The 23,841-nt window shown below is 36.0% G+C and overlaps 1 protein-coding gene across 1 annotated transcript; it reads left to right on the plus strand.

Moving 5' to 3' along the window:
- The first annotated feature begins 8,863 nt into the window (after positions 1–8,863).
- On the plus strand, positions 8,864–13,853 carry LOC120626489 (larval cuticle protein LCP-30-like). The gene is made up of 5 exons (XM_039894017.1): positions 8,864–8,872; positions 10,251–10,288; positions 10,644–10,907; positions 11,842–11,958; positions 13,346–13,853. The coding sequence occupies exons 1-5, from the start codon at positions 8,864–8,866 to the stop codon at positions 13,851–13,853; spliced, it is 936 nt and encodes a 311-aa protein (XP_039749951.1).
- Positions 13,854–23,841: the final 9,988 nt, after the last annotated feature.

Consider the following 23,841-nt stretch of genomic DNA (forward strand, 5'->3'; position numbering starts at 1 on the left):
AATATAATAAATATGTATTTTTGTGTGTGTTGTGGAATGATTGTCGAATGTTATGGAATGAATGACAACTGAGTTATAAATTTGTCTCAAAAAAATATACCTTTTAGCAAAGTTACTTGGTTTGGTTTGGTTTTCGTTTTAGTAGTAATCGGAAATTTAAAGAAACGAATTTTATGGAATGAATGATAACTGTGTTATAAGTTTGTCTCAAAAAAATATTCCTTTTAGCAAAGTTACTTGGTTTGGTTTTGGTAATCGGCAACGTGACGCAGACAATTACAGTTACACTAACAGTTTATTAATTCGCAGTTCGACAATCAGAGCCCTTTTTACTTGACGCGACCTATACATGTTATTTGTATCGCCCATCCCATTGATTAGCTTCTTCACCTGTTAAGGTCGTTTCCCTTAGTTATTGACTTGATAAAATCGTTTAACCCATTATATATGTTTTATTCATACTAAAGTGCTACCGGTTCACCATAAGTGGCTCAATTAGTGAGACCATGTGATGTTTATCATGTCACATTAAGTTATAACATTACATAACTGGCAGCTAATGCCGAATTTATCCACACGGTTTCTATATTTTATGTGTGCATTTAGAAGATTCTTCGCACCCCTGTCCCATGTATGTAAGGGACGTCCGGCACTTGGGGTCAAATTCTTTTTCATGTTTTTTTTAGTATTATAAAATTCTATTTTTTTTTGCAAGTAGGCTTAGTTTATAAGCATTTTTAAAACGTCAAGTCAGTCTGTTTGTAGTGAATCTACCGGTTTGGAAGGCAGATTCTACCGAAAACAGCCGGCAAGAAACTCATAAAGTAGGCCTTATAAGCACTTTTGAAACATCAAGTCAGTCTGTTTGTATAGTGAGTCTACCGGTTTGGAAGGCATATTCTATCGAGAAAAGCCGGCAAGAAACTCAGCAGATTGCTCTTTTGCCGTTTATTTTACAGTTTAACAATATTAAGAATTTTTCTATCTTGTGAGAGATGAGAGCGGAGCGGGCTACTTCCAAGCAGCCTTGTCGTTAAGAAATCATCAATCGTGTTGTAACTACGATAAGGTTATATTAAATAATAATAATAAAGCCCTTAGTAGGATTCACGTGAAGTATTGTTATGTAAACTGTGGTATGATTTCGCTGTGAATGAGAAATCACTTTTTATATAGCGGAGATTGCCATAAATGCAATAAATTCTCCTACTACGAGTTACATATGAATTTTAATAAATGATAATAATATATAAATAAATAAATATATATACTATGACAATACACACATCGCCATCTAGCCCCAAAGTAGGCAAGCGTAGCTTGTGTTATGGGTACTAAGTTGAATGATGAATATTTTTATGAATAACTAGCTGTACCCTGCCACGCTTCGCTGTGGCACATTGTGATTGAATAGTTGAGAAAAATAGATAAAAACAATCCTTGATGCGTATTGTATATCATGCTAAAATTTCAGCACGATCGGTGCAGAACTTTTTGAGTTTTTGAAGCGCACACAAACACACAACATAACATTTTTATATATTTAGATATACATACATTTTAATTTACATAATTATAAACACCCAGACACCGAAACAGTCATGTTCATCTCACAAACATTTTCCAGTTGTGGGAATCGATACCACGGCCTTGACTCAGAAAGCAGGGTCGCTGCCCACTGCGCCAATCTGCCGTCAACCGTCAGTTTAGGGCAGGCAGTGCTTTTATAAATTTAAGAACTGCTCGCCACTACCGATCATAGCCTAGTTAAGACTTCAGCCTTTCGCGGGGACCATGATAGATCTCTGGCATGCACCTCTACGTAAATTAAAAAAAAAACTTATTGTCTTGATAAAGTATTCCGTTTTTTTTTATATTAATAATTGAAGGGCCAAGCAGATGGTCCACCTGGTATCATAGGGCATGCAAGGACCACGTCCTGCAATATACCGCCCAGTGTCTATCAATTTGAGGCGTAGGTGTGCAACACCGCTTTCTGCTTTCTGTCAACAAGGGACTGATAAGGAATCTAATCGCACGTGACGATTGCTTAGTAACCAAATCTTAGTCCCTGTCTCAGCTCTCAAGAGGTTCTCGTATTAGCGATGTCGACTAAATCACCCTCGAGTGACTCCGGTCTACATTATTAGCAGGAATTAACAATTTGTATGCAAAATAATCTCATTACAAATTGTATCCGGTAATAATGAAAGTACTTACAAGTCGAGTTGGATCACTTTTAACACTACTATTAACCGGAATTTTTTAACGTCTCTATTTTATTACTTTTTCAATATAAATAGACTCAATTATGAAAAGTATCTTCTGTGTAATAGGTCGGGAAATTTGTCATCAAAATTCTATAATTCTATTGTTTTTACCGGTCTTATTCTAAAAGAGAATCAAAAAATCGGAAAGTACTATTACCAGCCATATGGGGACAATTTAAAAACGAAAACGATTCTACGCTGTTTTCTCATTGGTTTCCAGTGAGATTCAATTCAATCATTGGAGAAGAGTGAATGCATTGAATAAATTGCATATCCTAATAAAATTAATATGAAAATATTGAAGCTGTTAGAGAGTTATTCTAAATTGCAATAGTTTTCCGTTGAAAGAATAATCGTTACTCCTTAATTAAAATATACCTTTGAACATTACAAATAAAGTTGTAATTCATTTATACAAACATATAAAATTTTAGTTGTTAAACTAAACAAGCTATAGGTGAAAAAAGAAAAAAAAAATAAATGGTTTGATTTACTTTTATAGTTTTTATTAGTTAATTAATATTATTGATTTAATATATAACTTTATTTGTTAAGTCACTGGTTATACAAAGTTTTCTCTCTATCTGACATCAATAATTTGACATCCGATAATATAAGACAAAACATTGCGTAATAATATGTAACCGTTTTACAACGTTTATAACTACTTTGCCGAAGTGTAGTAAAAACAAATTATTTATAAATCTTTTTCATGCTATAATTATTCATGATTGTAATAGGTTTATTAACTTTCCAAACTTGGCTTGAGTTTAAATTTTTTAAATGACATAATCATTGTCGCAAATCGCAAAGTAACGCCTGCTTCTATCCAATCAATCAATCAATCAAAAATACTTTATTGTACACAAGAAAAAAATAAATAAAAGAGACAAAAACAACAAAGGTCCAATGTTTTGATATAATCAATTTTTTCTAACTTGTCTTGTCACGGATGTCAAAAAATCTTTTTATTTCTCTTTAATTTAAAGTATGTTTAAAAATATAAAAAAAAACTAGTGCGATAAAGTAAATGAAAACAACACAGTAAACAGAGATTTTCTTTACGTATATTTATATGAGTGTTTATATTATTTTCTTAACAATGTGACATTAACTTTACACTAAAACCGTACAAAAAAATTGCTTACATTGTATTAAGACAAGTAAGAAAAATATGTTTCACGTAAGTCCCACATACCTACAATAAATTATAATTGTGTCCATTTTTATGTTTTCAATATAAATGATAGGATGTTAAAGAAATTAAGAAGGCGATTGAAACGTGAGCAATAGACAAAAAGACAAAAATGCGAACTCGATGAAACCCGTCGGCACAATTTTCGGCACGAGACTTTGTTTAATCACGCGCCTCTTGATTGGAGCGCAAAGAGAGGATAATACCACTTTCATCCTTTGACCCATTTTCATTTTAGGTTGAAATAAAAGTCAATAGGTAACCAGTTACAAAGGAGTTTAGAGTAGGTATTACTTTAATGTGAAACGCACATAACTCCGTAAAATAAAAGTTGCGTAGCGCGGAACAAACTACGTCTCAACAAAAGGGAGGCGAAGTAGGACCCAGTGATTAGGACTTCAGACTAGTGGAAAAAGTTAAACCAGTGTGCGTATATTTCAAAATATTTCCATTTCATAACTCCATATTGTGTACAATTTATTTATTTAAACTCAAAGTCAAAGTCAAAGTCAAAAATATCTTTATTCAAGTAGGCCCATAGGTGGCACTTTTGATGCGTACATAAGAATTATACGGTAGTGACATGATGGCGATAACCACATTCTTAAACTCAAAACTAAAGCTACGAGGTTTCCAAACGCGTCCTGGTCTAAGAAGAAGCCCACAACAAACTTAGCCGGGTGTTTTTTTTGTTATCACCGCCTCACAATGTCATTTAAACAACTCTTTATTTATGCACCACTACACAGTTCATAAAATAAAGGACAAATAGAACACAAAGACTAGAGTTGAATACAAACGGCAGCCTTATAGCTTAAAAGCGATCTCTGCCAGGCAACCATATGATTAGGACAACAAGAGCGAGCACAAATCACCTATTTGTTCTTGTTGTGTAAAATTATTATAAACCTACATTCAAATAACTACATACGGATACATAAACAAAATTACACAAATGTAAAAAAATATATTTATAGACATATGAAACAAATACAGTGTAGGTTACAATGTATGTAAGTTTTTTATAACTCGTACTGGAGGGTTTTTTCCATTTTATGCCTACCCTCTTGTATATTGTTTGCAAGATCTGCTATCACCGCTTTTAAGAGTGGTATTACAGTCGACTAACAATATGGTTCTTACGTCACCCGGACGTGGACACAATCCACGGCCACGGGGACGTACGGACTAATCACCGTCCGATCAGTCCTCCAAATTCCGACGTCCGCCTAAGCCGAGGTCCGAGTCTCGCAGGAGACGCCCCTAGGTAGACGTCACCCCGATATTCCTCGAGCCCTGGGGCTCAAAACCCTTCATCAGGCGACGCTACGCGCTCGCCCCGACCCACCGGTGACGCTGTTGAAACCCGTAAGGTTCACAGTTACTAACATTTCGAATCCACACAATAACAATATGGTATCCAGACAAATTTCGCTGCGTTTAGACTAGCCACATTGTTGGACTCAATATAAATAAACAAATCCAGTATTATAGCAAAATAATTATTTTTGCGGAAATTTCTGACTGTTCTACACATTGAGACACACGACTAATAATTTGTACATGCGCAAAACCAATGCCTTCCACAGAATATGTTTGTAACGTATATTTCTTGGATAAATTTTTAATCGTTCTATTTTGCTAATTTAGTCACAGCTTCATCACTGTCTTGATTATATAATATATCATCATTTGAGATCTAACCGCCTTATAAATATTTACCTTATTATAATTAATTAAGATTAAAAATTATCCTAAAATATAGATCGAAATGAACGTAATTTGGCTTATTAACATGATTTAACATTTCGATAATTTAATATTGTCCTTGCTTATAGTCTATAAATATATTTAAATCATTCATATAGCTATCCGGTCGGTGCATATTATGTGAGGTTCCTATATTTGTTTGCTTAAGTTTCCCAAACTTTCGTAGTTTCGTAGTAGATACACATTAAAGAAAATATATCGAGAAATTATACAATGAAGATTTTGGAAGTCTCTGTTAGGTTCTCTTGTTTGGTCTGTTGAGATTTCGACTATGGTTATTTACAAAGACGTGTGCCGCCACGAGATTTAGCGTTCCGGTACGTTGCTGTAGAGAAATTGGTTAGGGGGGTTATCATTACACTACAGGGCACAGATCTCCTTCCACAATTAGAAGGACTTATGAAAATAAAGCTTAATTTGGTATACTCCGCGAACAGCAGAAGATAAATAAATAATAAATAAATAAATATACTACAACAATACACACAGCGCCATCTAGCCCCAAGGTAAGCGCAGCTTGTGTTATGGATACTAGGATGACGGATGAATATTTTTATGAATAATATACATAAATACTTATACTATACAGATAAACACCCAGACACTGAAAAACATTCATTTTCATCACACAAACATTTTACAGATGTTGGAATCGAACTTACGGCCTTGGACTCAGAAGCAAGGGTCGCTGTCCACTGCGCCAGTTGGCCGTCAGTCAGGAGAATCTGTATGGTGTGATTTATAATTTCTTCAATCCGTATACTCCACACCAAAAAGATCCTCGGCAATGGACCCTCTACGCATGTTTCGCTCCGAAACCGGAGCATCCTCAGGAGATGTTGACTTTACAATATTCATTTTAATGTCGAGCCGAGGATCTGTTGGGTGTGAAGTATACGTATTGAAGAAATTATAATATATAGGTACAGATGCTCCTACTGTTCGCGGAGTATAGCAAATTAAGCTTAATTTTCATAATATATTATGGATTTCTGCAAAGTAACGCCTAAGTAAGCTAAAATGCTTCTGTCTAACAATGAGAAGGGTTTTAGGCCTTATTCCACCACGCTGGCGCAGTGTGGGTTTGTGGACTTCCCAATATGCGTGTTTTAATTGAAACGTGGATCACCAAGGCAATAGACAAGCAAAGAGATGCGGTTGAGATATTAAGAATATAATAATCTGCACAGCAAGTGCATGAACATGTACCTATATCCTATTTAGTAACTTAGAGACAATGTTCGCTTGTCTTTTAAGTTATCAATACTCGTTACACTGAAGGCAACAGACTCTACATTACAGCGAAAACGGCAACCAAAGAAGCCAATGGAAACAAATCTACCGTTCGAGGCTGAGATCTCAGCAGGACTACGTTCTCAGGAATCTTAAGGACCAACTATGGAAAGAGAGACGAGAAAAATCCCGATTAATATAAGACTCGATAAGCTTATATAACTACAACAATAAATAAAGCTTATAGGTCTTTTTAAAGAAATGCATGCAATTTTAAATAATTTTCATATTAATTTTTATATTGCTATTTGGAAATGGATGTAATGTCTGTAAATAAAGGTTATTATTAATAAAGGTCCCTCGATTACCCAAATACAAAACAATTACGATTTAATCAGTCAGCGCAATTTTTTTGTGTTAGTTGCTTTTTACTCGCTGTAAGAGTTAACAAGTGAAAATCGTCAAGTAAGGAAAACGCGTTATGCCCCTCCATGCCATCTAGCGTTGTTCAGATGCTATCGCCAAGCGACATACATACATAGAATTAAGAACATTCAGAACCCTGATTCGATCATTATTGCATGCTGTGCATTGTGTCCAAAAACAGTGAAAATGTCCCGCGCACGTCTCACTTCACGCCGGCTAGCTCACACAGTATTACCAATTTTTCCCACTTTATGGTAAACGTTTAGAACATTACAGGTAAAATAATTACAGTCAACTGCTAAAAATAATGGAGTGAAAAATCGCCTGTTCGAGATTCGCTACTAAAGTGGAGTGGTTTTTGATGTTTCAATATTAGCCAAGTACACGGTTTCTGTGGCATATTCACGTTGGCCAGAGTAGATACAAAAGATAATAAATACCTCAAGGCACATGTTTTTTTAAATTTTATATTTCTTCAAAATATGAATTATTTTAAAAGTTTTTATTGCTCATAAAGATGACGCCTATGATTAGATTGAATTAAGAAAATTTGGGGCTATGAAAAAACAAGTTACTTACGTTTTTTTAGGAGAAAAACAACTTGCCCTTTTATAATATTGTCTATTAACAATATATATGTTAGCTGTCCGCCGTCATCCTTGTACTATTTGTATTCAGCGAAGGAATCCATGACGTATGATATGACATGCAAACCCAACTCACAACAAAAATATCACGTAAAAAAAGGGTGGTACAGATATTAACGCCCACCTCCAGGGGGGTGGGCGTTAAAAAAAATCAGACAGATGTGCGTGTGCGTGCGTATGCGTGTGTGTTTGTGTGTGTGTGGAGGTGCGTGTAGGACAACTTAGGTAGTGTGTATAGTATATATATAGTCGCATATTTGTATTTGGTAAATAACCTAAATAAACAATAACCTTTTATAATGATCTCAAATAAATAAATAGTGTAGATGTACTTGAAAATATATTCAATATGGAAACGTGCCTGGAAACTACAGTAAAAGCACATAAAATGCTATTGAAATCTTAAGAACTCGTAGAACGTAGAAGCCCGGAAATAACGATTTGCCGGCATGCGATTTTGGTATAAAGAATTGGTACTGTATCTAGGTTTTAAGAGTGTAGTTTATATTAAAAGATCAGTTTGTTAAGCCACATATATATTTATATATAATATATATATAAATATATATATGTATTTTTAAAGTAATTATTGACGGACCATTGCTGGCCCACCTGATGGTAAGTGGAAAACTATAACCAGAGCAACAATTCGCAGGGTATGCAATGAATACTTTCAGCATCGCGTACCTGTGGTGCTCAACCTGAGGCGTAGGTGTTAAGCTTGTTATTAGGGGGCGTCCATAAATTACGTGAGGTGTTTTTTTTTAATTTTCTGTGCCCCCTCCTCCCTCCCAGGACTTGGTGAGCTGTCGTGAGATTTTATTCAACCCGCTCCCCCATTCCCAATCTTACGAGAGATTTTTCTAAATGTGAGTTTCTTACGTAAACGCGTTGGATTGTTATTGTTGTTAAGTCAAATATGCCTGTAATAACAACGGCACCCACGCCCTACATGCCGGAATAGAGCATTGCAAAAATGCTGCTTAGCGGCAGAAATAAGTTTCGGTTTAACGTACGTGAGTGAGCTTTTCGTACATATTTTCCTAATTCCTGATCCATGGCACAGTGTCAAGTACCTAAGTATTCGTTAAAGGTAAATCTTTGTTGAAAACACCAAAAATATAACGATTGACGTTGAAAATCAACAACCATAACAAAATGTTACAAGTAGCCGTATAACCTTGTTTTCCACTTGATCTTTTGAACTTGACATATAAAGCGTTTGACATCGAAAGCCAAATGTTTGGGAAACGCTGGTTTTTAATTTAACGTGATAATTATGTATTAAAAATGAGAGCAGGACGATTGGTATTCGGTTGAAGATGGGAATGGTATATATAGGTAGTCTTCTTCAAACATCGTCATTACATTAGGAAAAGCTTAAAATATATATACACTATGCGGTCTCTTCTTCTGGTATGTATTTAATTATATATTTGTACATAATTATAACAAAGTTATATGAAATTCAAATATCTAAATATATAAAAAAAAATTATGCAAGTGAAGTTACCCGAAAAGTTACCTACAAAACTAAACTAAATCAAACCTAAAAACTAAAGAAAGTGGTTTTTTTTTTAAATATTTTAATGAACTTTGTCGGTGGTGTCAACTTGTCGTGACATCGTGATTCAAATCGTATCTTGTTTGCACTGAGGAAGGAATGTTTAGATACCTGTATAACAGGATGGGGGACCGTCTGGATTAGATGTTCTAATTTGGCGTTAAGCTTCTTTTTTTTCTTCGGATAAGTTTATGAATTTGGGTTATAATAGCCTATAAATATTATGAAAATAGCTTAATTTACTATACTACGCGAAAAGCAGTAGAATCTGTGTGGTGTAATTTATAATTTCTTCAATCCTTATACTCCACACCAAACAGATCCTCAGCAATGTATGAGCATCCTCAGGAGATGTTGATTTTACAATGAATAATTGTTAAGTGAAAAATTTGCCTATAAACATCTCAATGCTGGGCATAGACCTCACAAGATTTTTTTTCGGATTGTGTGCAGCTGATCCACCGTATTGATATATTTTTTTTTTAATCCTATTTTACTTTTCGTTCTGACCTGGGATTCGCACTCAGGACCCCGTGATCCGTAACATGCTCTAGACCAATTGGCAGGAGGTCCTGGTGACCATCACTAACTAAAACCTGATAAAAACATTAGAATCGGAATTCACAACATAAGTCTGGCATTGATGAGGGAATAGGCTTAAAATCCCTTTCTCCCATGAGAGTGGAAGACTGCGTCTTGTTGGATGGGACATTGATAGGATTACGAAGGGGGAGGAAGGCACAAAGTTTTAATGAAAAGCACGTATCCAACTTTATCTTTTTTATATGCCTAACTGGCGCAACGGTGAGCGTTGTGAATTTAAGTAGGTTTGACTGATGACCCTGGTTCGATTCCCGACAGGGACAATTTGGGAATATATAATATCTGTATTTTCTCTGGTCTGGTCTGTTGGGAGGCTTAGCCCGTGGACGACAAAGACGTGCCGCTAAGCGATTGAGTGTTCCGGTGCGATGTTGCTCAGAAACCGATTAGGGGTATGACTACCATACTCCCTAACAGGTGAGCCCGCTAGCATCTCAGACTGCAACATCACTAACCACCGCGTGCGATTGGAGTCAAGGGCTAACTTGTAGGAAAGTAATAATAAATCAATAACTAATCTTTTTATTTATATTTTGTTATAGGTGGCTGCTTTAGCAGCGGTTGCTTTTGCCGCCGAATCGTAAGTAATCATGTAGATTTAAAAAATAATTTGACATTTGAATACATGCATTGCAATATCATGTTTTTTTTATTTTTTTCTTTTATACAAGATAGACTTGCGCTTGACGACGAACATGCCTGATGGAAAGCAACGATGAGGTCTAAGTCGGGGTGCGCTTGCGTTTTTAGAATAAAACAATCTGTGACAGTCTAAGTACATAGAACCTATCCTAGCTTACACCTTTAAAGTGCGTTGGTTTAATTATACAAGGTTACTAATACTCTTACTTGAAAACATAGGACTTTCTTATAATATTCTACATTTATCAATTTGATTTCCATGATTGCCGTTTCATAACTTTTTTATATTTCAGCGATCCAACTCCAGTTTTAACGAATTTGGGAGGGTTATCAGTTTTCCCTACCACATTAAGACCTACAACGCTCAGATACGACCCTTACCGGTTCTTCAGCGGCAGAGTCACCAGGCCTACCAACGTTGACAATTCAGGTCGTTACAACCCTGGTAAATACGACCCCGGTAAATACGACGCTGGCCGTTACGACCCCGGTCGCTACAACCCCGGTAAATACGACCAATCTGGACGTTACAACCCCGACAACTCTGGAGCTTACAAGTAAGTTAAAAGTAAACAATAATTGTTTTTTTCTAAACGGACTATAGAAATTCCCATGGCACAGACATTTTCCTGCTTTAAAAAATTATTAGAAACAACTGACCTTTATTAATTACAGACTGGGATGGATGCTCAAGTATTGTCCCTATTTGAAGCATCACTTGTGTCTTACTCGTTTGTCGTATTAAATTTTTATTGGGATTAATATTGTATTGTTCATAGTACTTCTAATTATAGTACTTCTTAAAGGAACTAACCTTGCACACTATAATTACAGCGACACCACACAACACCAAAATGGCGTTAATCAATTGGAGACAAAAACAAAGTAAAAGCACCCTGTTCAGTGGTAGAAGTTCACTTTTACAACAGGACTTTCCAGCATCCTACATTATTTTGTCTTTACAAGGGGAATTCCCACCGTAATCGCCATTCGAAGCCATTTGGTGTTCAGTAATCGTCTTAAATCTCACTACTTAGATGCTAGTTCCCTTACCATAGTGTCCAGCAAACGTTCTGCATGACTACACTTACTCTCTTATGAGGTTGAGGAGCCCATCGTCATACCCAACAGCCTATAAAAGTCCATTGCTGAACTAAAGGCTACTCCCAACCGGAGGGTTTGCCCATAATCACCACGCTGGACAGACTGATTGGTGTTCGCAGATGGTAGTAGTAGAACAGAGCAAGCTCCTGCCCGTTCTCCAATATACAGCCTTAATCGCCTCGTACGACACACGTAGAAAGAGGAGTGGTGGTGACAAATGTATTCCGATCTGCCTGCATCACACGACTCTGTTGAGATTTTCCCCAAGCAATGAAAATATAATTGTTGTATTTTTTGGGTTTCTTTTTAATCTAATTAACTATCTGTAAATTTGGATCTACTTTAGTTTAATTTTTATTGGCTTTTAGTAACTCCATTTTTTTGTAGTGGTGACCGTGGTGACCGCGGCAGCGCTGGTGGTTTCTACACCGGTTCCTCAGACAAGGGAGGTCCAGGTGGCCCCGGAGGCCCAGGTGGTGCTTACACCGGCGACAGCGAGCCTAAGTAAGTGCTAGCTGAAATTATATAGATCTTCTATGTATATAAAAGAGAAAGTGTGTGGGTATGTTCCGTATAGGCTCCGAAACAGCTGGACCGATTTCAATGAAACTTTCAGGGAATCTCCGGATTGACCTGGCAAGTAATCCTGTAAAGTTTGGTGACGATCGGAGCACTCCTATATTTGATCTGTCAAATATAGCTTTTATTTACTATGATGATATTCTATTGTTCGGTGTACATGGGTGTAGATAATGATCTTCACCCGCTCTAGAAGAGAATAGAAGAGAATGAATACGGAGAGAATTAAATGATTTAATATATTATGAGACTTAAATTAAAAATTTATTGATGTAAGTTTATTGTTTAAATTAAATAAAGCAAAATCTAGCCGGCGAAGCGGGCTGGGTACGCTAGTATTCTATATAAATTATCGTCATACTCAGTGTGTAGACAGTAATCATCATCATCACTTCAACCGATTTACGTCCCCAGCACTGCTAGCATAGGCAAGGGACAATTATATCCCCGGGGAAAGAATACAAGTTTATCTTCTCCCACAGCTTTATAAACTCTCAGAGCACTGGCGCACAAGGGGAAATAATATCCAAATAATAAACTGAGATAAACCTCTCCTATTCCATGTTCCCGTGCTTTAGCAGGTGGAAAAGTCAATGTTTTCCCGTTTCAGGGGATATATTTTTGGTCTCCTGCCTGTGCTAGCCCTGCTACTAGACATAGGTATTTTGCAGGGCGTTCCAAAGACCACGTGGTCTTCCAGTGGCTCTAAGCGACTTGTTTGATGTCGTGACCTCGTTGGGAGTCGACCGATGACAACACCTTGGGACCCCAAGTCTATCAGTTCTCCAAGCTATGTGCCCCACCCATCGCCACTTCAGTTCCGCGACTCCGCCTGCGCGCTGAGTAACTCTGAGCCTTCTTATGAGGCCTATAGTAAGCGACTACGTGTTAGATTCGTAGGTCATGGCAAACGCACTGTTTGAAGACTTTTAGATTAAAGAAGCTATTAAGTCTACTATTCCTCGTACGAAGGCCTGTAAGGCCCATCTCTTCCCCCGCACGGTTGATACTTACCTCGAACGGCTGGTACTCTGTATGAGTTACCTCACTCTGTGCCTTACCTTTCAAAAGAAAACTACTTCTCTTAAGGGATCCTCTACGCTACTCTTATGCGAGTTAGTTATATATCTCACCGCCAAATATGTAATCAATATTATACTGGACATTACTTTCGGCCTACATCAAAACAAACATCGAGGGGTTCTATCAAAAAGAGAAACAAAGGGTCCCGTGGTATAGATAACTTATTAAAATAAGGTATATTTCATAAAGTCTAGTTCTCCATTCTACTATAAACCAATATTTTATTCAGAGAACCAGTGACAAACGCGGCACCAGCTACCACAGTAGCACCTGTGACTACCGCTGCACCTGTGACTACCGCTGAACCTGTGACTACCGCTGCACCTGTGACTACCGCTGCACCTGTCACTACCGCTGCACCAGTCACTACCGCTGAACCCGTTGTCATAATTTCCAGCACTCCGCAATACGTCAGCTCCACCCCAATTTATATTAGGCCTACACCCATTTACTACCCAGCCGAACCTAAAAACAACTACGACTACAAATATGGTATCATCCGTTTCGAAAAGGAACAGCGACCTGATGGCTACCACTATCTATACGAAACTGAGAACAAAATCCTCGCTGAGGAATCCGGTAACATCGAGAAGATCGACAATGAACGTGAAGGCATGAGAGCAAGGGGATTCTACGAGTACGTTGGTCCAGATGGTATCAAATACAGAGTCGACTACACCGCTGATGAACGTGGTTTCTTGCCCGAAGGTGCTCATTTACCTAAGGGAATTTATTAAATAGTAAAATAATAGTACCGTTATCATCTGCGTCGTCTCGTCATTGATCTTTCCGTCTCGCTCACATTCAGTCTCACAAGGAATGCCACAGAAAAAGTTACTGACGGTTCTGATAGAACGAGAGTGCACACAGAGTATAGCACCACAATTATCTGTTATAGTATCGTGTTATATATTAAACACACGGTGGATTTTTGTTACGTTGTTGCGTATAGCTCTGTTTACATTAGCCCTTATTGATACTCATTGTTAAAACTTTATGAAATGTTTATTTCCAAGTTGTTGTTACTTATTATAAGCGTTATAAAGTTACTTAATATTTAATTTTGACGTTTTATTTACATCATCTACATCATCAGCGTATTGATCAGTATAACGAAGATCAGTTTGACGCCTTTGATCTAATCGTAGGTCAATCATAACTGAGGCCAGTACGGGCACTTTCCTCTCCACATTATTACTCTGTCTAGACGGCTTCATGGGACCTCAGTTAGATATGCGCACTCTGTGGTATTGAGGTCTCAAGCTTGACACATCTTTCCTCATGATTAGGAATTCAGAGCTTAGACCCTTTAAGCCATTTCAATCCGGGTTAGCCTTAAGCAGTTTTATCACACTATGATATTAATAGGGACCGAGACAGCTTTATGTGCTCTCCAAGAAATCCGCCGGTTAACTTAAATTCCTAGGACTGCTACTGAGAATTTAAATCCTTACTAATATTATAAATGTCAATGTATGTTTGTTTGTTACGCTTTCACGCAAAAACGACTTAACTGATCCTCATGAAACTTTGGACACATATTCTTGGAAGTATTAGAAGTAATATAGGCTACTTTTTATCCCGACATTAAGCTCTGTTCCTTTGGGAGTGAAAGATGAAAGTGTTTGACGATTTTACACCATAACTCCGACAAATCACAACCAAACCAATTTAAATAATTATTTTTGTACTATAGAGGTTATATGTGTTTATTTTTACCAAACTTTGTGTAGATCTGATGAATGTGGTTGGAGATAGAGGACGGAACTCCTCAGCGGACAGCAGCAAACCCCCTCATTTAAGGCTTAGCGATACTGAATACTTTAATTTTTTTTAGAACTACAACTAAATTGAATGCCACATCAAATAACAAAATCAACCGCAGACGAAGTCGCGGGCAACAGCTAGTATAGAATAATTTAAAGCCAGACCCAGGGATTCTGGATCTGTAATCCGATATGACACTATACAGTAGTGGTAGAGCTTTTTTGACAAAGCTCGTCCTAGGCACTACCACCATGCTTATTTGGGCCGCTAAGCAGCATTGTTGCAATGCTGTGTTCCGATATGAAGGATGCGGTTGCCGGTGCTCGGGTTGACTGACACAGAGCGGCAAGTTGCGATACGTGTTCCTTGCTCTGAGAAGTGTTGCTCTGTTTATATGGAATGGTTTCCCACTGAACATCAGGTGGGCTTTTGTCATATTCCGCCAATTATTACTATAAAACCTATGCAGATAATAAAAGTCCTTACATTAGTTTGCTAATTATTAATATCTTATCTCTATCTTATTTAAATGTGGTTATTAAATAACCAGTTCTGGAGGCACTGGGTGGGTTTACATACACATGGAGCAAAAAGTTTTTTTTTTTTTTATGATATTTTAATGAGATTACTACTACGGATTTTTATTCTTTAAAATAATTGTTTTATAAATATAACCCAAAATAAACTATTTAAAACTAATTAAAATCTAAAACGTCCTCGAAACCACCGCAGCGAGGCACAGATGGTAAGATGCTGGCAGCATTGCCCCTTTGGAAGGCCAAACTAATTCGTTGGCCAACGTAACTGCCCGCTCTAGGATCACCGGTAGACTCGATAACCCTTTTCGATAATTCTTTGAAAAGAGCTTTCTTGCCTTGTGACCCCACGGTCCCAAAGTCTCTACTCCAACTGCTCGGCACTGGTAGCAGCCGCACCCACCATTGACATTTTAATCAATTTATACTGTAATTTTAATTTTTAACCCGATATTGTATATTGTTAACTATTTATTTTTCTTTTATCTAATATTGTTAGTTTAAATGTATTAATATGGGCTTTGCCTGAAATAAAGAGATTTTTATTATTATTATTAAAAAAGTGAAGATACAGAACCTAAATATAAAAAAAAACCTTTTTTATTGTAATTTTTTTATTATTATTTGTGAGTTATTTGGTAGGTACATTTATTCCAGTTTTTATGGACATCAGTTCAGGTTGAATTAAATGAAACGATCTTTTTTATTACAACCCCAAAAATGTTATGCCGGGGTAAGAACAGACTAATGGATCAAAATTACATCGTAAAGGCACTTACAGATCCATAAAATCTTAGACTGTGATGTCGGAATTATCGCGATTTAGGTACACAATAAAAAGCCTAAGCTATTCCGACTAGAGATCATTACATAAACTACACAATAAGGAATAATGTGCAAGGGTAGCATAACTTATAGTCGTGATGGAAATGATGCTTTACCGATGATGCACCTATCAAGATTAGACCACCACAGTAAAGTTATTTGTTCCAAGGTTACTTTATTTAACCGTCTATTAAAATGTGTTTAAATACTCTTAATTGGTTATGGTGTACAAATAAATATATTTCTACACCATAACCAATTAAGAGTATTTAAACACATTTTAAAGAGCGCAGATCAGTCATTTTATCAATCTTGGTTGTGACGTTTGCTTATTTGAAATCTTGCTAAAAGACCGTACACTCTCTTATGTCAAAAACAGTACCGTAACTACCATAGCTTAAAACAGTAGGAATTATCTTAAAATGTCAGATTATTTGACATACGTTGACGTCTTAAAAATAAGGATTACAATTCGGTTATAAAACGTCAACAGTATTATAATAATACTGCTTTAAGCGATGGTAATAAGGCTGGTAGAGCACGATCGCCAAATAAATGTGTTAAACTGATAACGATTCGTAAGTTATTACATACCATACCTAGGTAACCCCTCAATACGAACGAACGAAAGAAATCTCACAATATTTGCCATTTATGAAGACAGCCATGAAAAATGTTTGATAAAATTTGATATATTTATAGTGAAGAAACATACTTAACAAAATTGCAGAACTAGAATAAAAAAAAAAATAGACATTGTTTTCCAGTGTTTATCTTTCTAATTTCAATTTGAATGGAATTAAAAAGATAAACATATAAATATTGACATTTTAATTTATAAAATTTAGGTGAAAACCACCTATTTTACAAATAAGCGCTATTAATGGAAATGTCAACCAGCCATAAAATTTAACTCTTCCGCGTTCTAAAGCTAGATGGAGTAAGGTCACTTATGAAAAAAAACAAGATTTTTTTAATACTACTGGTTATTCTATTTACTATATGCCTGGGGATGCTTAAATAATCAATTTTTTGTATGTAATAGGAAATAATTTTCCTATAGGAAATTTATTTGCCGCGTTTATTTTTTTTATCTATCGTATAATCAAAACCGCCCAAAAGGCTAACGCTCTTATTTCTTTGTACTTATTTGTACCTATTAGGTGGTACCTACTTATATATTTTATTAGTTTTTTACGACTTTTATAACAGCTAGAATCGGCATCTTTATTCTTAACAAGCATAGCTTCCCGGTAAGACTTCATCATATCAACCGATAGACGTCCACTGCTGGACACAGCTCTTTTGTAGGGAGTTCCAAATTCCACGGTTCTGTGCCGGCTACCTGCGACGCGTTTAATGTCGTCTGTCCACCTCGTTGGGGGTCGACCAACGCTGAGCTTACCAGTTCGGGGCTGCTATTCCAGCACCTTGGGACCCCAACGTCCATCCACGTATTCGTCGAAAATTTTCCGACTTGACTTACCTTGCATTAAGATATGCTCGACAAAGCAGCTGTCTATCCAAAACAGTATTTTTAAATTGGGCTTAGTAGTTTTTGAGATTACCGTTTACGTTTAATCATGCACTAAAGCATGAAATATACCTACGCATACGCAACCTATTTATTCTTTTTAATTTAATTATTTAAAAAAAAAATGTCTACAGGTTTTCCATCCTTGACAACAATATCACTTTACGGCTGTGATTTTGTCATCGTGCGAAATCTGAAATATCACAATTTACCTAAAACTTAAGAAAATCTGTTAAGTTAAAGTAACTTTAGTACTTTATTGAACGGTCAAATTCTTATTCCCGGTTTCCGCAAGTCTTGGCTATATACGGCTTTCTGAACTCAAATTACATACAAAAATTTCAAAGTTAGTTATCGAGTTTACGCTGGCAAGACTTTATTTTATCATCCGCAAAGTTTAAGAATTTCTCCTGTTGTAACTTTGCTAGCACCCAACCATATTGAGAGTATTAAATAAAAACTCTTTAAATTATGAAACAAGTCGCCCCGAGCCGATGGATCCAGTATTGCCAGAAATCTCGACTATTTCTGTAAGATGCCGGACGTATGCCGTGATTTGTATTAACGTAAACAGCTTTAAAATTATTTACACAATCAAAGAGGATGTTTATTTTGTTGATGTATTAATCTGAATTTAATTTTTGGTATTTCAAAGAAGTGTTATGTTTTAATTGTTTACAATCCGTCTTTGTGTAAATCCTTATTCATGATTCTTAACTAACTAACTAACTTCGAAACTAGCAGGAAAAGGTAACAAAGTAACAAAATCATAGACTTACTTATTTACGTTTACCGCCTCTTTCTCAAAGTGTCTCGAGGTCGGTGCATAGACTTCTATTTTTTACGTTTCCCAACAGTTCACGTGCTATTCTGACGTTTACAAATATCCCCCAACCAGTCGAGTGCTAGTTTGTAGTGAATTAAAAAAACTAGTGGTTTAAATGCGACCATAATTAATTTATATTATAATTTTGAACATTATTAAAGTTATACTGTATAAAAATTAATGTTCAAATGCAAAATGTAAATAGTTGATGTTAGAAAGGAGCAACTGCTCAGATTCTTGCCGGCTTCTCCTCGGTAGAATCTGCCTTTCGAACCGGTGGTAGAGTCACTACAAACAGACAGACTCGACGTTTCAAAAGCGCTTATGTTAGGTTACTTGAAATAAATGAATTTTGAATTTTGAAAAGACTTACATACTTCTTTAATGACATATTTCGCCAAGGCTACTCTGTAATTTGCCTTTTTTTTCAAACAAATTATTAAAAAAGAGTATATATATGCATGTGTGTGTCGAATACGTGTTAGTGTGATTTAATGTATGTTTTATGGAAAATAAAAAAAAAAAGCAATCTGCCATCCTTATATAAAACATATGTGTGGGAAATTACTACACTTCCGTCTGCGCGTTTCTCGTAAAATGCGGTACCTACAAAGTTTTTACTTCATAGGCCTTTATTCCAGCAGTGGACTGTAATAGGCTGTTAATAATGATATTATATACACCTAACACTTAATTCTTACTTCTTTTTTACCGGCCGATTGGCGCAGTGGGCAGCGACCCTGCTTTCTGCGCTTGCCGTGGGTTCGATTCCCAAAACTGGACAATGTTTTTGTGATGAACATAAATGTTTTTCAGTGTCTGGGTTTTATCTATATATTATAAGTATTTATGTATATTATTCATAAAATTATTCATCAGTTATCTTAGTACCTATAACACAAGCTACGCTTACTTTGGGACTAGTTGGCGTTGTGTGTATTGTCGTAGTATATTTATTTATTTACTTACTTTAGTTACTAAACTTATCATGAAACATGGATAACACAATACCAATACTGAAGAATTTTATCTTACAAAGTAGAAGTACGTAGTTGAAAATGTGTAAGTCAGCCGCAAAGAATGGATTTCTCAATACTGGCCCATTACGAAACGTCTTCATGACTCAGGATAAATGCGTCCTGTTACTTGGCGCTGACACTGATCCAAGTAATGGTTTACGAAACCTGAATATAATATTTCAAGTATTTAACTTTTACTGCCTAAAGAAATCAGTGTTATATTCTAAAAAAAATTATGTACGTACATATGAAGTATTGTATACTAACCTATTCGATTATCGATTGTTCTTTTCATATAACTTATAATCGATAGTTTCATGTCAATGCGTCAAGATTATAAGTTATAGTACAAAACATTCAATATTTAATTTATTTTTTTAAAAATCACCCCCATGTATGAATTTTACATGCTACACGACTGGCAAAAATCATGTGTTATTATAACACATGATGATTTCTACTTTTAAAACTAAAGTAGCTAGCTATCTATTTAATAGATTTTTTTAACAAATAATAGCGTGCGTGATTCATAATTGCAAAAAACTTTAATATCTAAATAAAATAAAAATATTGTGAGTTTGTTTGATTTATTTTATTTCAGAACCGATTTTGTACTTGTTAATACATCAGTAATATCGTCGATCACTTGTTAGCTAAACATTTTCCTAGTAGATAGAAGAGTAGTAGAAGAAGAGGTTAATAGAGCAGCTTTCAGAAAATAGCTGTTAGCGTAATAATTTTATTACTTAAAATAAATACACATTATTCAAACAGATACCTGATTGTTTATGTTATAATTTGCCCTTTTTTACGTCACTTCGTTCCATTAAGGCTCCTAAGGAGGGTGGAAAATTAGATATTTCTCGAACATAAATTCATTAAGGGTTTTTTTCAGACGAAGAAGGTTAGCTGTCGTTAAATTTCCAGAACAAAAAAAATTTTATACTAGATAATTTGGGAACCATAAAATGATTATGAATAGCGAAAACAAGGGACTTTGGTAAGTTTCACAAATTTTGCAGCATCGGCGACCCAGTCAGCAAAAAACTTCAAAGTTTTGAGCATCGTTGTTACAAAGTTGCCTGTCTATCGGTATTCTTCGTGGCATATTTCGGAGTGTTCGCTCAGGAACTACTTCTGAAGTATCGTACTAGTATCGTACTTTGAATCTAAACGCTTACGTAGGTAGTTGATATTCCATGGATGGATACAAAAAAAAAACTTGATTTATTTCGACCGACTTGGTAATACTTTAATTAAACTAAACTTTGTATTTTACTAACATAAATGGTTAGTAAAATACAAAGTTAACTGTTAGTAAACTTAGCCTAAGGAAAAACTCTTTGGTTCCTCGTTTCTGATGCACTGCAAACATTTCATATAGTTGAATATAGCCATTATTAAAAATCTTATAAATTAAATTTCACCTTATTCTCCTACCAAAATATTTATTTTATTTATTTATCATAGGTGTACAAGTAAAGTGCATGTACATGTACAAGTAAAGTGAAGTAAAGTAATTATAATAATTATTCAACCAAATGCGTACCTCACACCTTATATTGGTGAGTATATAATAAATGTATGTAATGTTGCAATTTAAAATCTACTAGTAGGTACATGCCCTTCGGCTTGCATTTTCCCCATTACGGTAAATATGAGGACCTTCAAATCAAAAGCATTTTCTGGACGAGCGCTCCATCTTGGGCTGCTCACGCATTTTGCTAGCTACCCATCGGCCGTCACTATATTATGACTCTACTGTCTTAGGAATTCTACTCTGCTGGGGTAAATGGTAGAAGTTCGGGAAGAACCCAACGGATTCCCCGGGCGTCGAGTAAAACCTGAAAAACTGACAGGGTTGGGTATAGATATCCGGTACTTGATTTTACATATGTTTTTTGCTTAGGAGCTTTGTCTGGGTTAAACTTGGTCCATATACACTGTTTTTGGATTTCGGAAATGCATTTTGAATTAATTACGATAAAAATAAATTTCACTAAAAATTGCGTATAACGAAATGCAGCTAGATATGTATTTGGAGGCATCCCCTAGAATCTGACACTAAAAAGGATATTTAAAATAGGATATTTAATACATAGGTCAAAATCTATTTTAAGGAGCTAGGTTAGGTTAGGTTAGAACATAAAAGACCATTGAGAGCCGAGCGAAGCGGAGCGGAGCGAGGCGTCCCCTAGAATCTGACACTAAAAAGGTATATTTAACATAGGATATTTAATACATAGGTCAAAATCTATTTTAAGAAGCTAGGTTAGGTTAGGTTAGAACATAAAAGACCATTGAGAGCCGAGCGAAGCAGAGCGGAGCGAGACGTCCCCTAGAATCTGACACTAAAAAGGTATATTTAACATAGGATATTTAATATATAAAGAAGTGAGGTTATGATTTATAAAAAAAATCATTACTCGAAAACTATACTTTTCCGACAAAGGGGAAAGGTGGGGGGGGCTTCCCCTACCTCCCCCCTCCCACTCCCACCCTCGTACGCAAGTACCGGATATCTATACTTTTACCAACTGACATGCCGATGTAGTTTTAGTTCAGGGATGTCCCCATGGTTAAACTAACTAAAAAACCTAACGTAACTTGAGTCCTGCCCAAGTAACCACGACAAAAAAAGCTGCATTCTTAATTGCAATTTTTTGTAATTGCAAACAAACCATAGTCAATATAAAAAATCCCGCTACTGATTTCGATCTATTTACGTAGTAATCGACGGAATGGCGCTATAGTTATTATGTCTGACAACCCTAGATGGATTAAGCAGTACATGGAATACGTAATGATTTATGGAAAGTATCGAATAGAACAAAAAAACTGTTTCAATTCAAATAACTTTTCGGCAGAGCTTCTACTTGTTGTTGGAAAACGATTTCAATTAATACAGTCAATGGAATGAAAACAGATATACCTACCCAAGGAAATAATGCCCTGTTCACATTGCTCTAGAAAAGTAGTGAACTTAAGAATGTGGGATAACCGGATTTTATTTAAGAACGTTGCGTGTGATCGTGGACCGCTTTTAAACATTTAATTCCATAGATTTCATAAAAGTAAGTATAAGTTAATTAAACTTTATTTTGAAATACCATTTAATAGTAACCGATTAAATTTTTTTTAGCAGGGCTACTTTTACACTTAATATGTTGGGTTATCATAAGATAGGTTTTCATTAGACTGAGGAACTCCTCACTCTTGTCATGCTACTTATTTCATAATTACTTTTCATTTGACGGCCGATTGGCGCAGTTTGTAGCGATCCTGCTTTCTGAGCCCCAGGCCGTGGGTTCGATTCCCACTACTGGAAAATGTCTGTGTGATGAGCATGTATATTTTTCAGTGTCTGGGTGTTTATATGTATATTTTAAGTATTTATGTATGTTATTCATAAAAAATATTCATCAGTTGTCTTAGTACCCATAACACAAGCTACGCTTACTTTGGGGCTAGATGGCGATGTGTGTACTGTCCTAGTATATTTATTTATTTTATTTATTTAACTGTTGTTGTATTGTAGTGGTAGGTTTAAATCCACTGCAAGTAGATTTAATCTAAGCCTAATAATCTTACAATGGCAAATTCTTTGTTACGAGTAGATACAATAAATTGGGACCACCGAAAATGTGCCACGCCAAAATAAATTTACCGTACGCGTATCACTCGTATACCAGAGTAATATGAATCGGTCATAAAGGATTAAATAAATTGGCTCTGTTAATGTGTATCTAAGCCGCAAATGGCCGAATTGGATTGGAATTCAATTAAATTCACCCTCTGTGATCCGACCCAATTGATTATTACATCAAGAAATTTACTGAAATCAACAAGCAACATATACATAATATGAAACTACAGTACTGTACAGTATTTTGGTCCTTGACAGACTTACTGACTGACAAGTTTTTTTTTTAACGATAGGCCAGTGCATGACGTCTATTATGCCGATTAGAATGCAATGATGAGTTCTAGGTTGGAGCACGCTTGCCTAGAAAAAGCCTATTCACTCTTGCCCTGAAGGTTGAGTACCTTCAAAGATTTACGTGGCAGGATATACTGTTGCCGGGAAATATTGCGCATCATAGCTATGTTGTGGTAAGTGGTAGGTATCATCACCATCAACCCATTGCTGACCCATTACACGCTCGAGTCCCCTCTTAGAATGAAAAGGAATTAGGCCGTAGCCCACAACGTTCGCCT

This window comes from Pararge aegeria, chromosome 9 (genome assembly GCF_905163445.1).
Source record: "Pararge aegeria chromosome 9, ilParAegt1.1, whole genome shotgun sequence".
Classification (NCBI taxonomy): Eukaryota; Metazoa; Arthropoda; class Insecta; order Lepidoptera; family Nymphalidae; genus Pararge; species Pararge aegeria.

Excerpts from the sequence above, each read along its gene's own strand:
- LOC120626489 (XM_039894017.1), top strand. Across the intron at positions 10,908-11,841 it reads GACAACTCTGGAGCTTACAA|TGGTGACCGTGGTGACCGCG; the intron begins GTAAGTTAAAAG and ends ATTTTTTTGTAG. Across the intron at positions 11,959-13,345 it reads ACCGGCGACAGCGAGCCTAA|AGAACCAGTGACAAACGCGG; the intron begins GTAAGTGCTAGC and ends TATTTTATTCAG.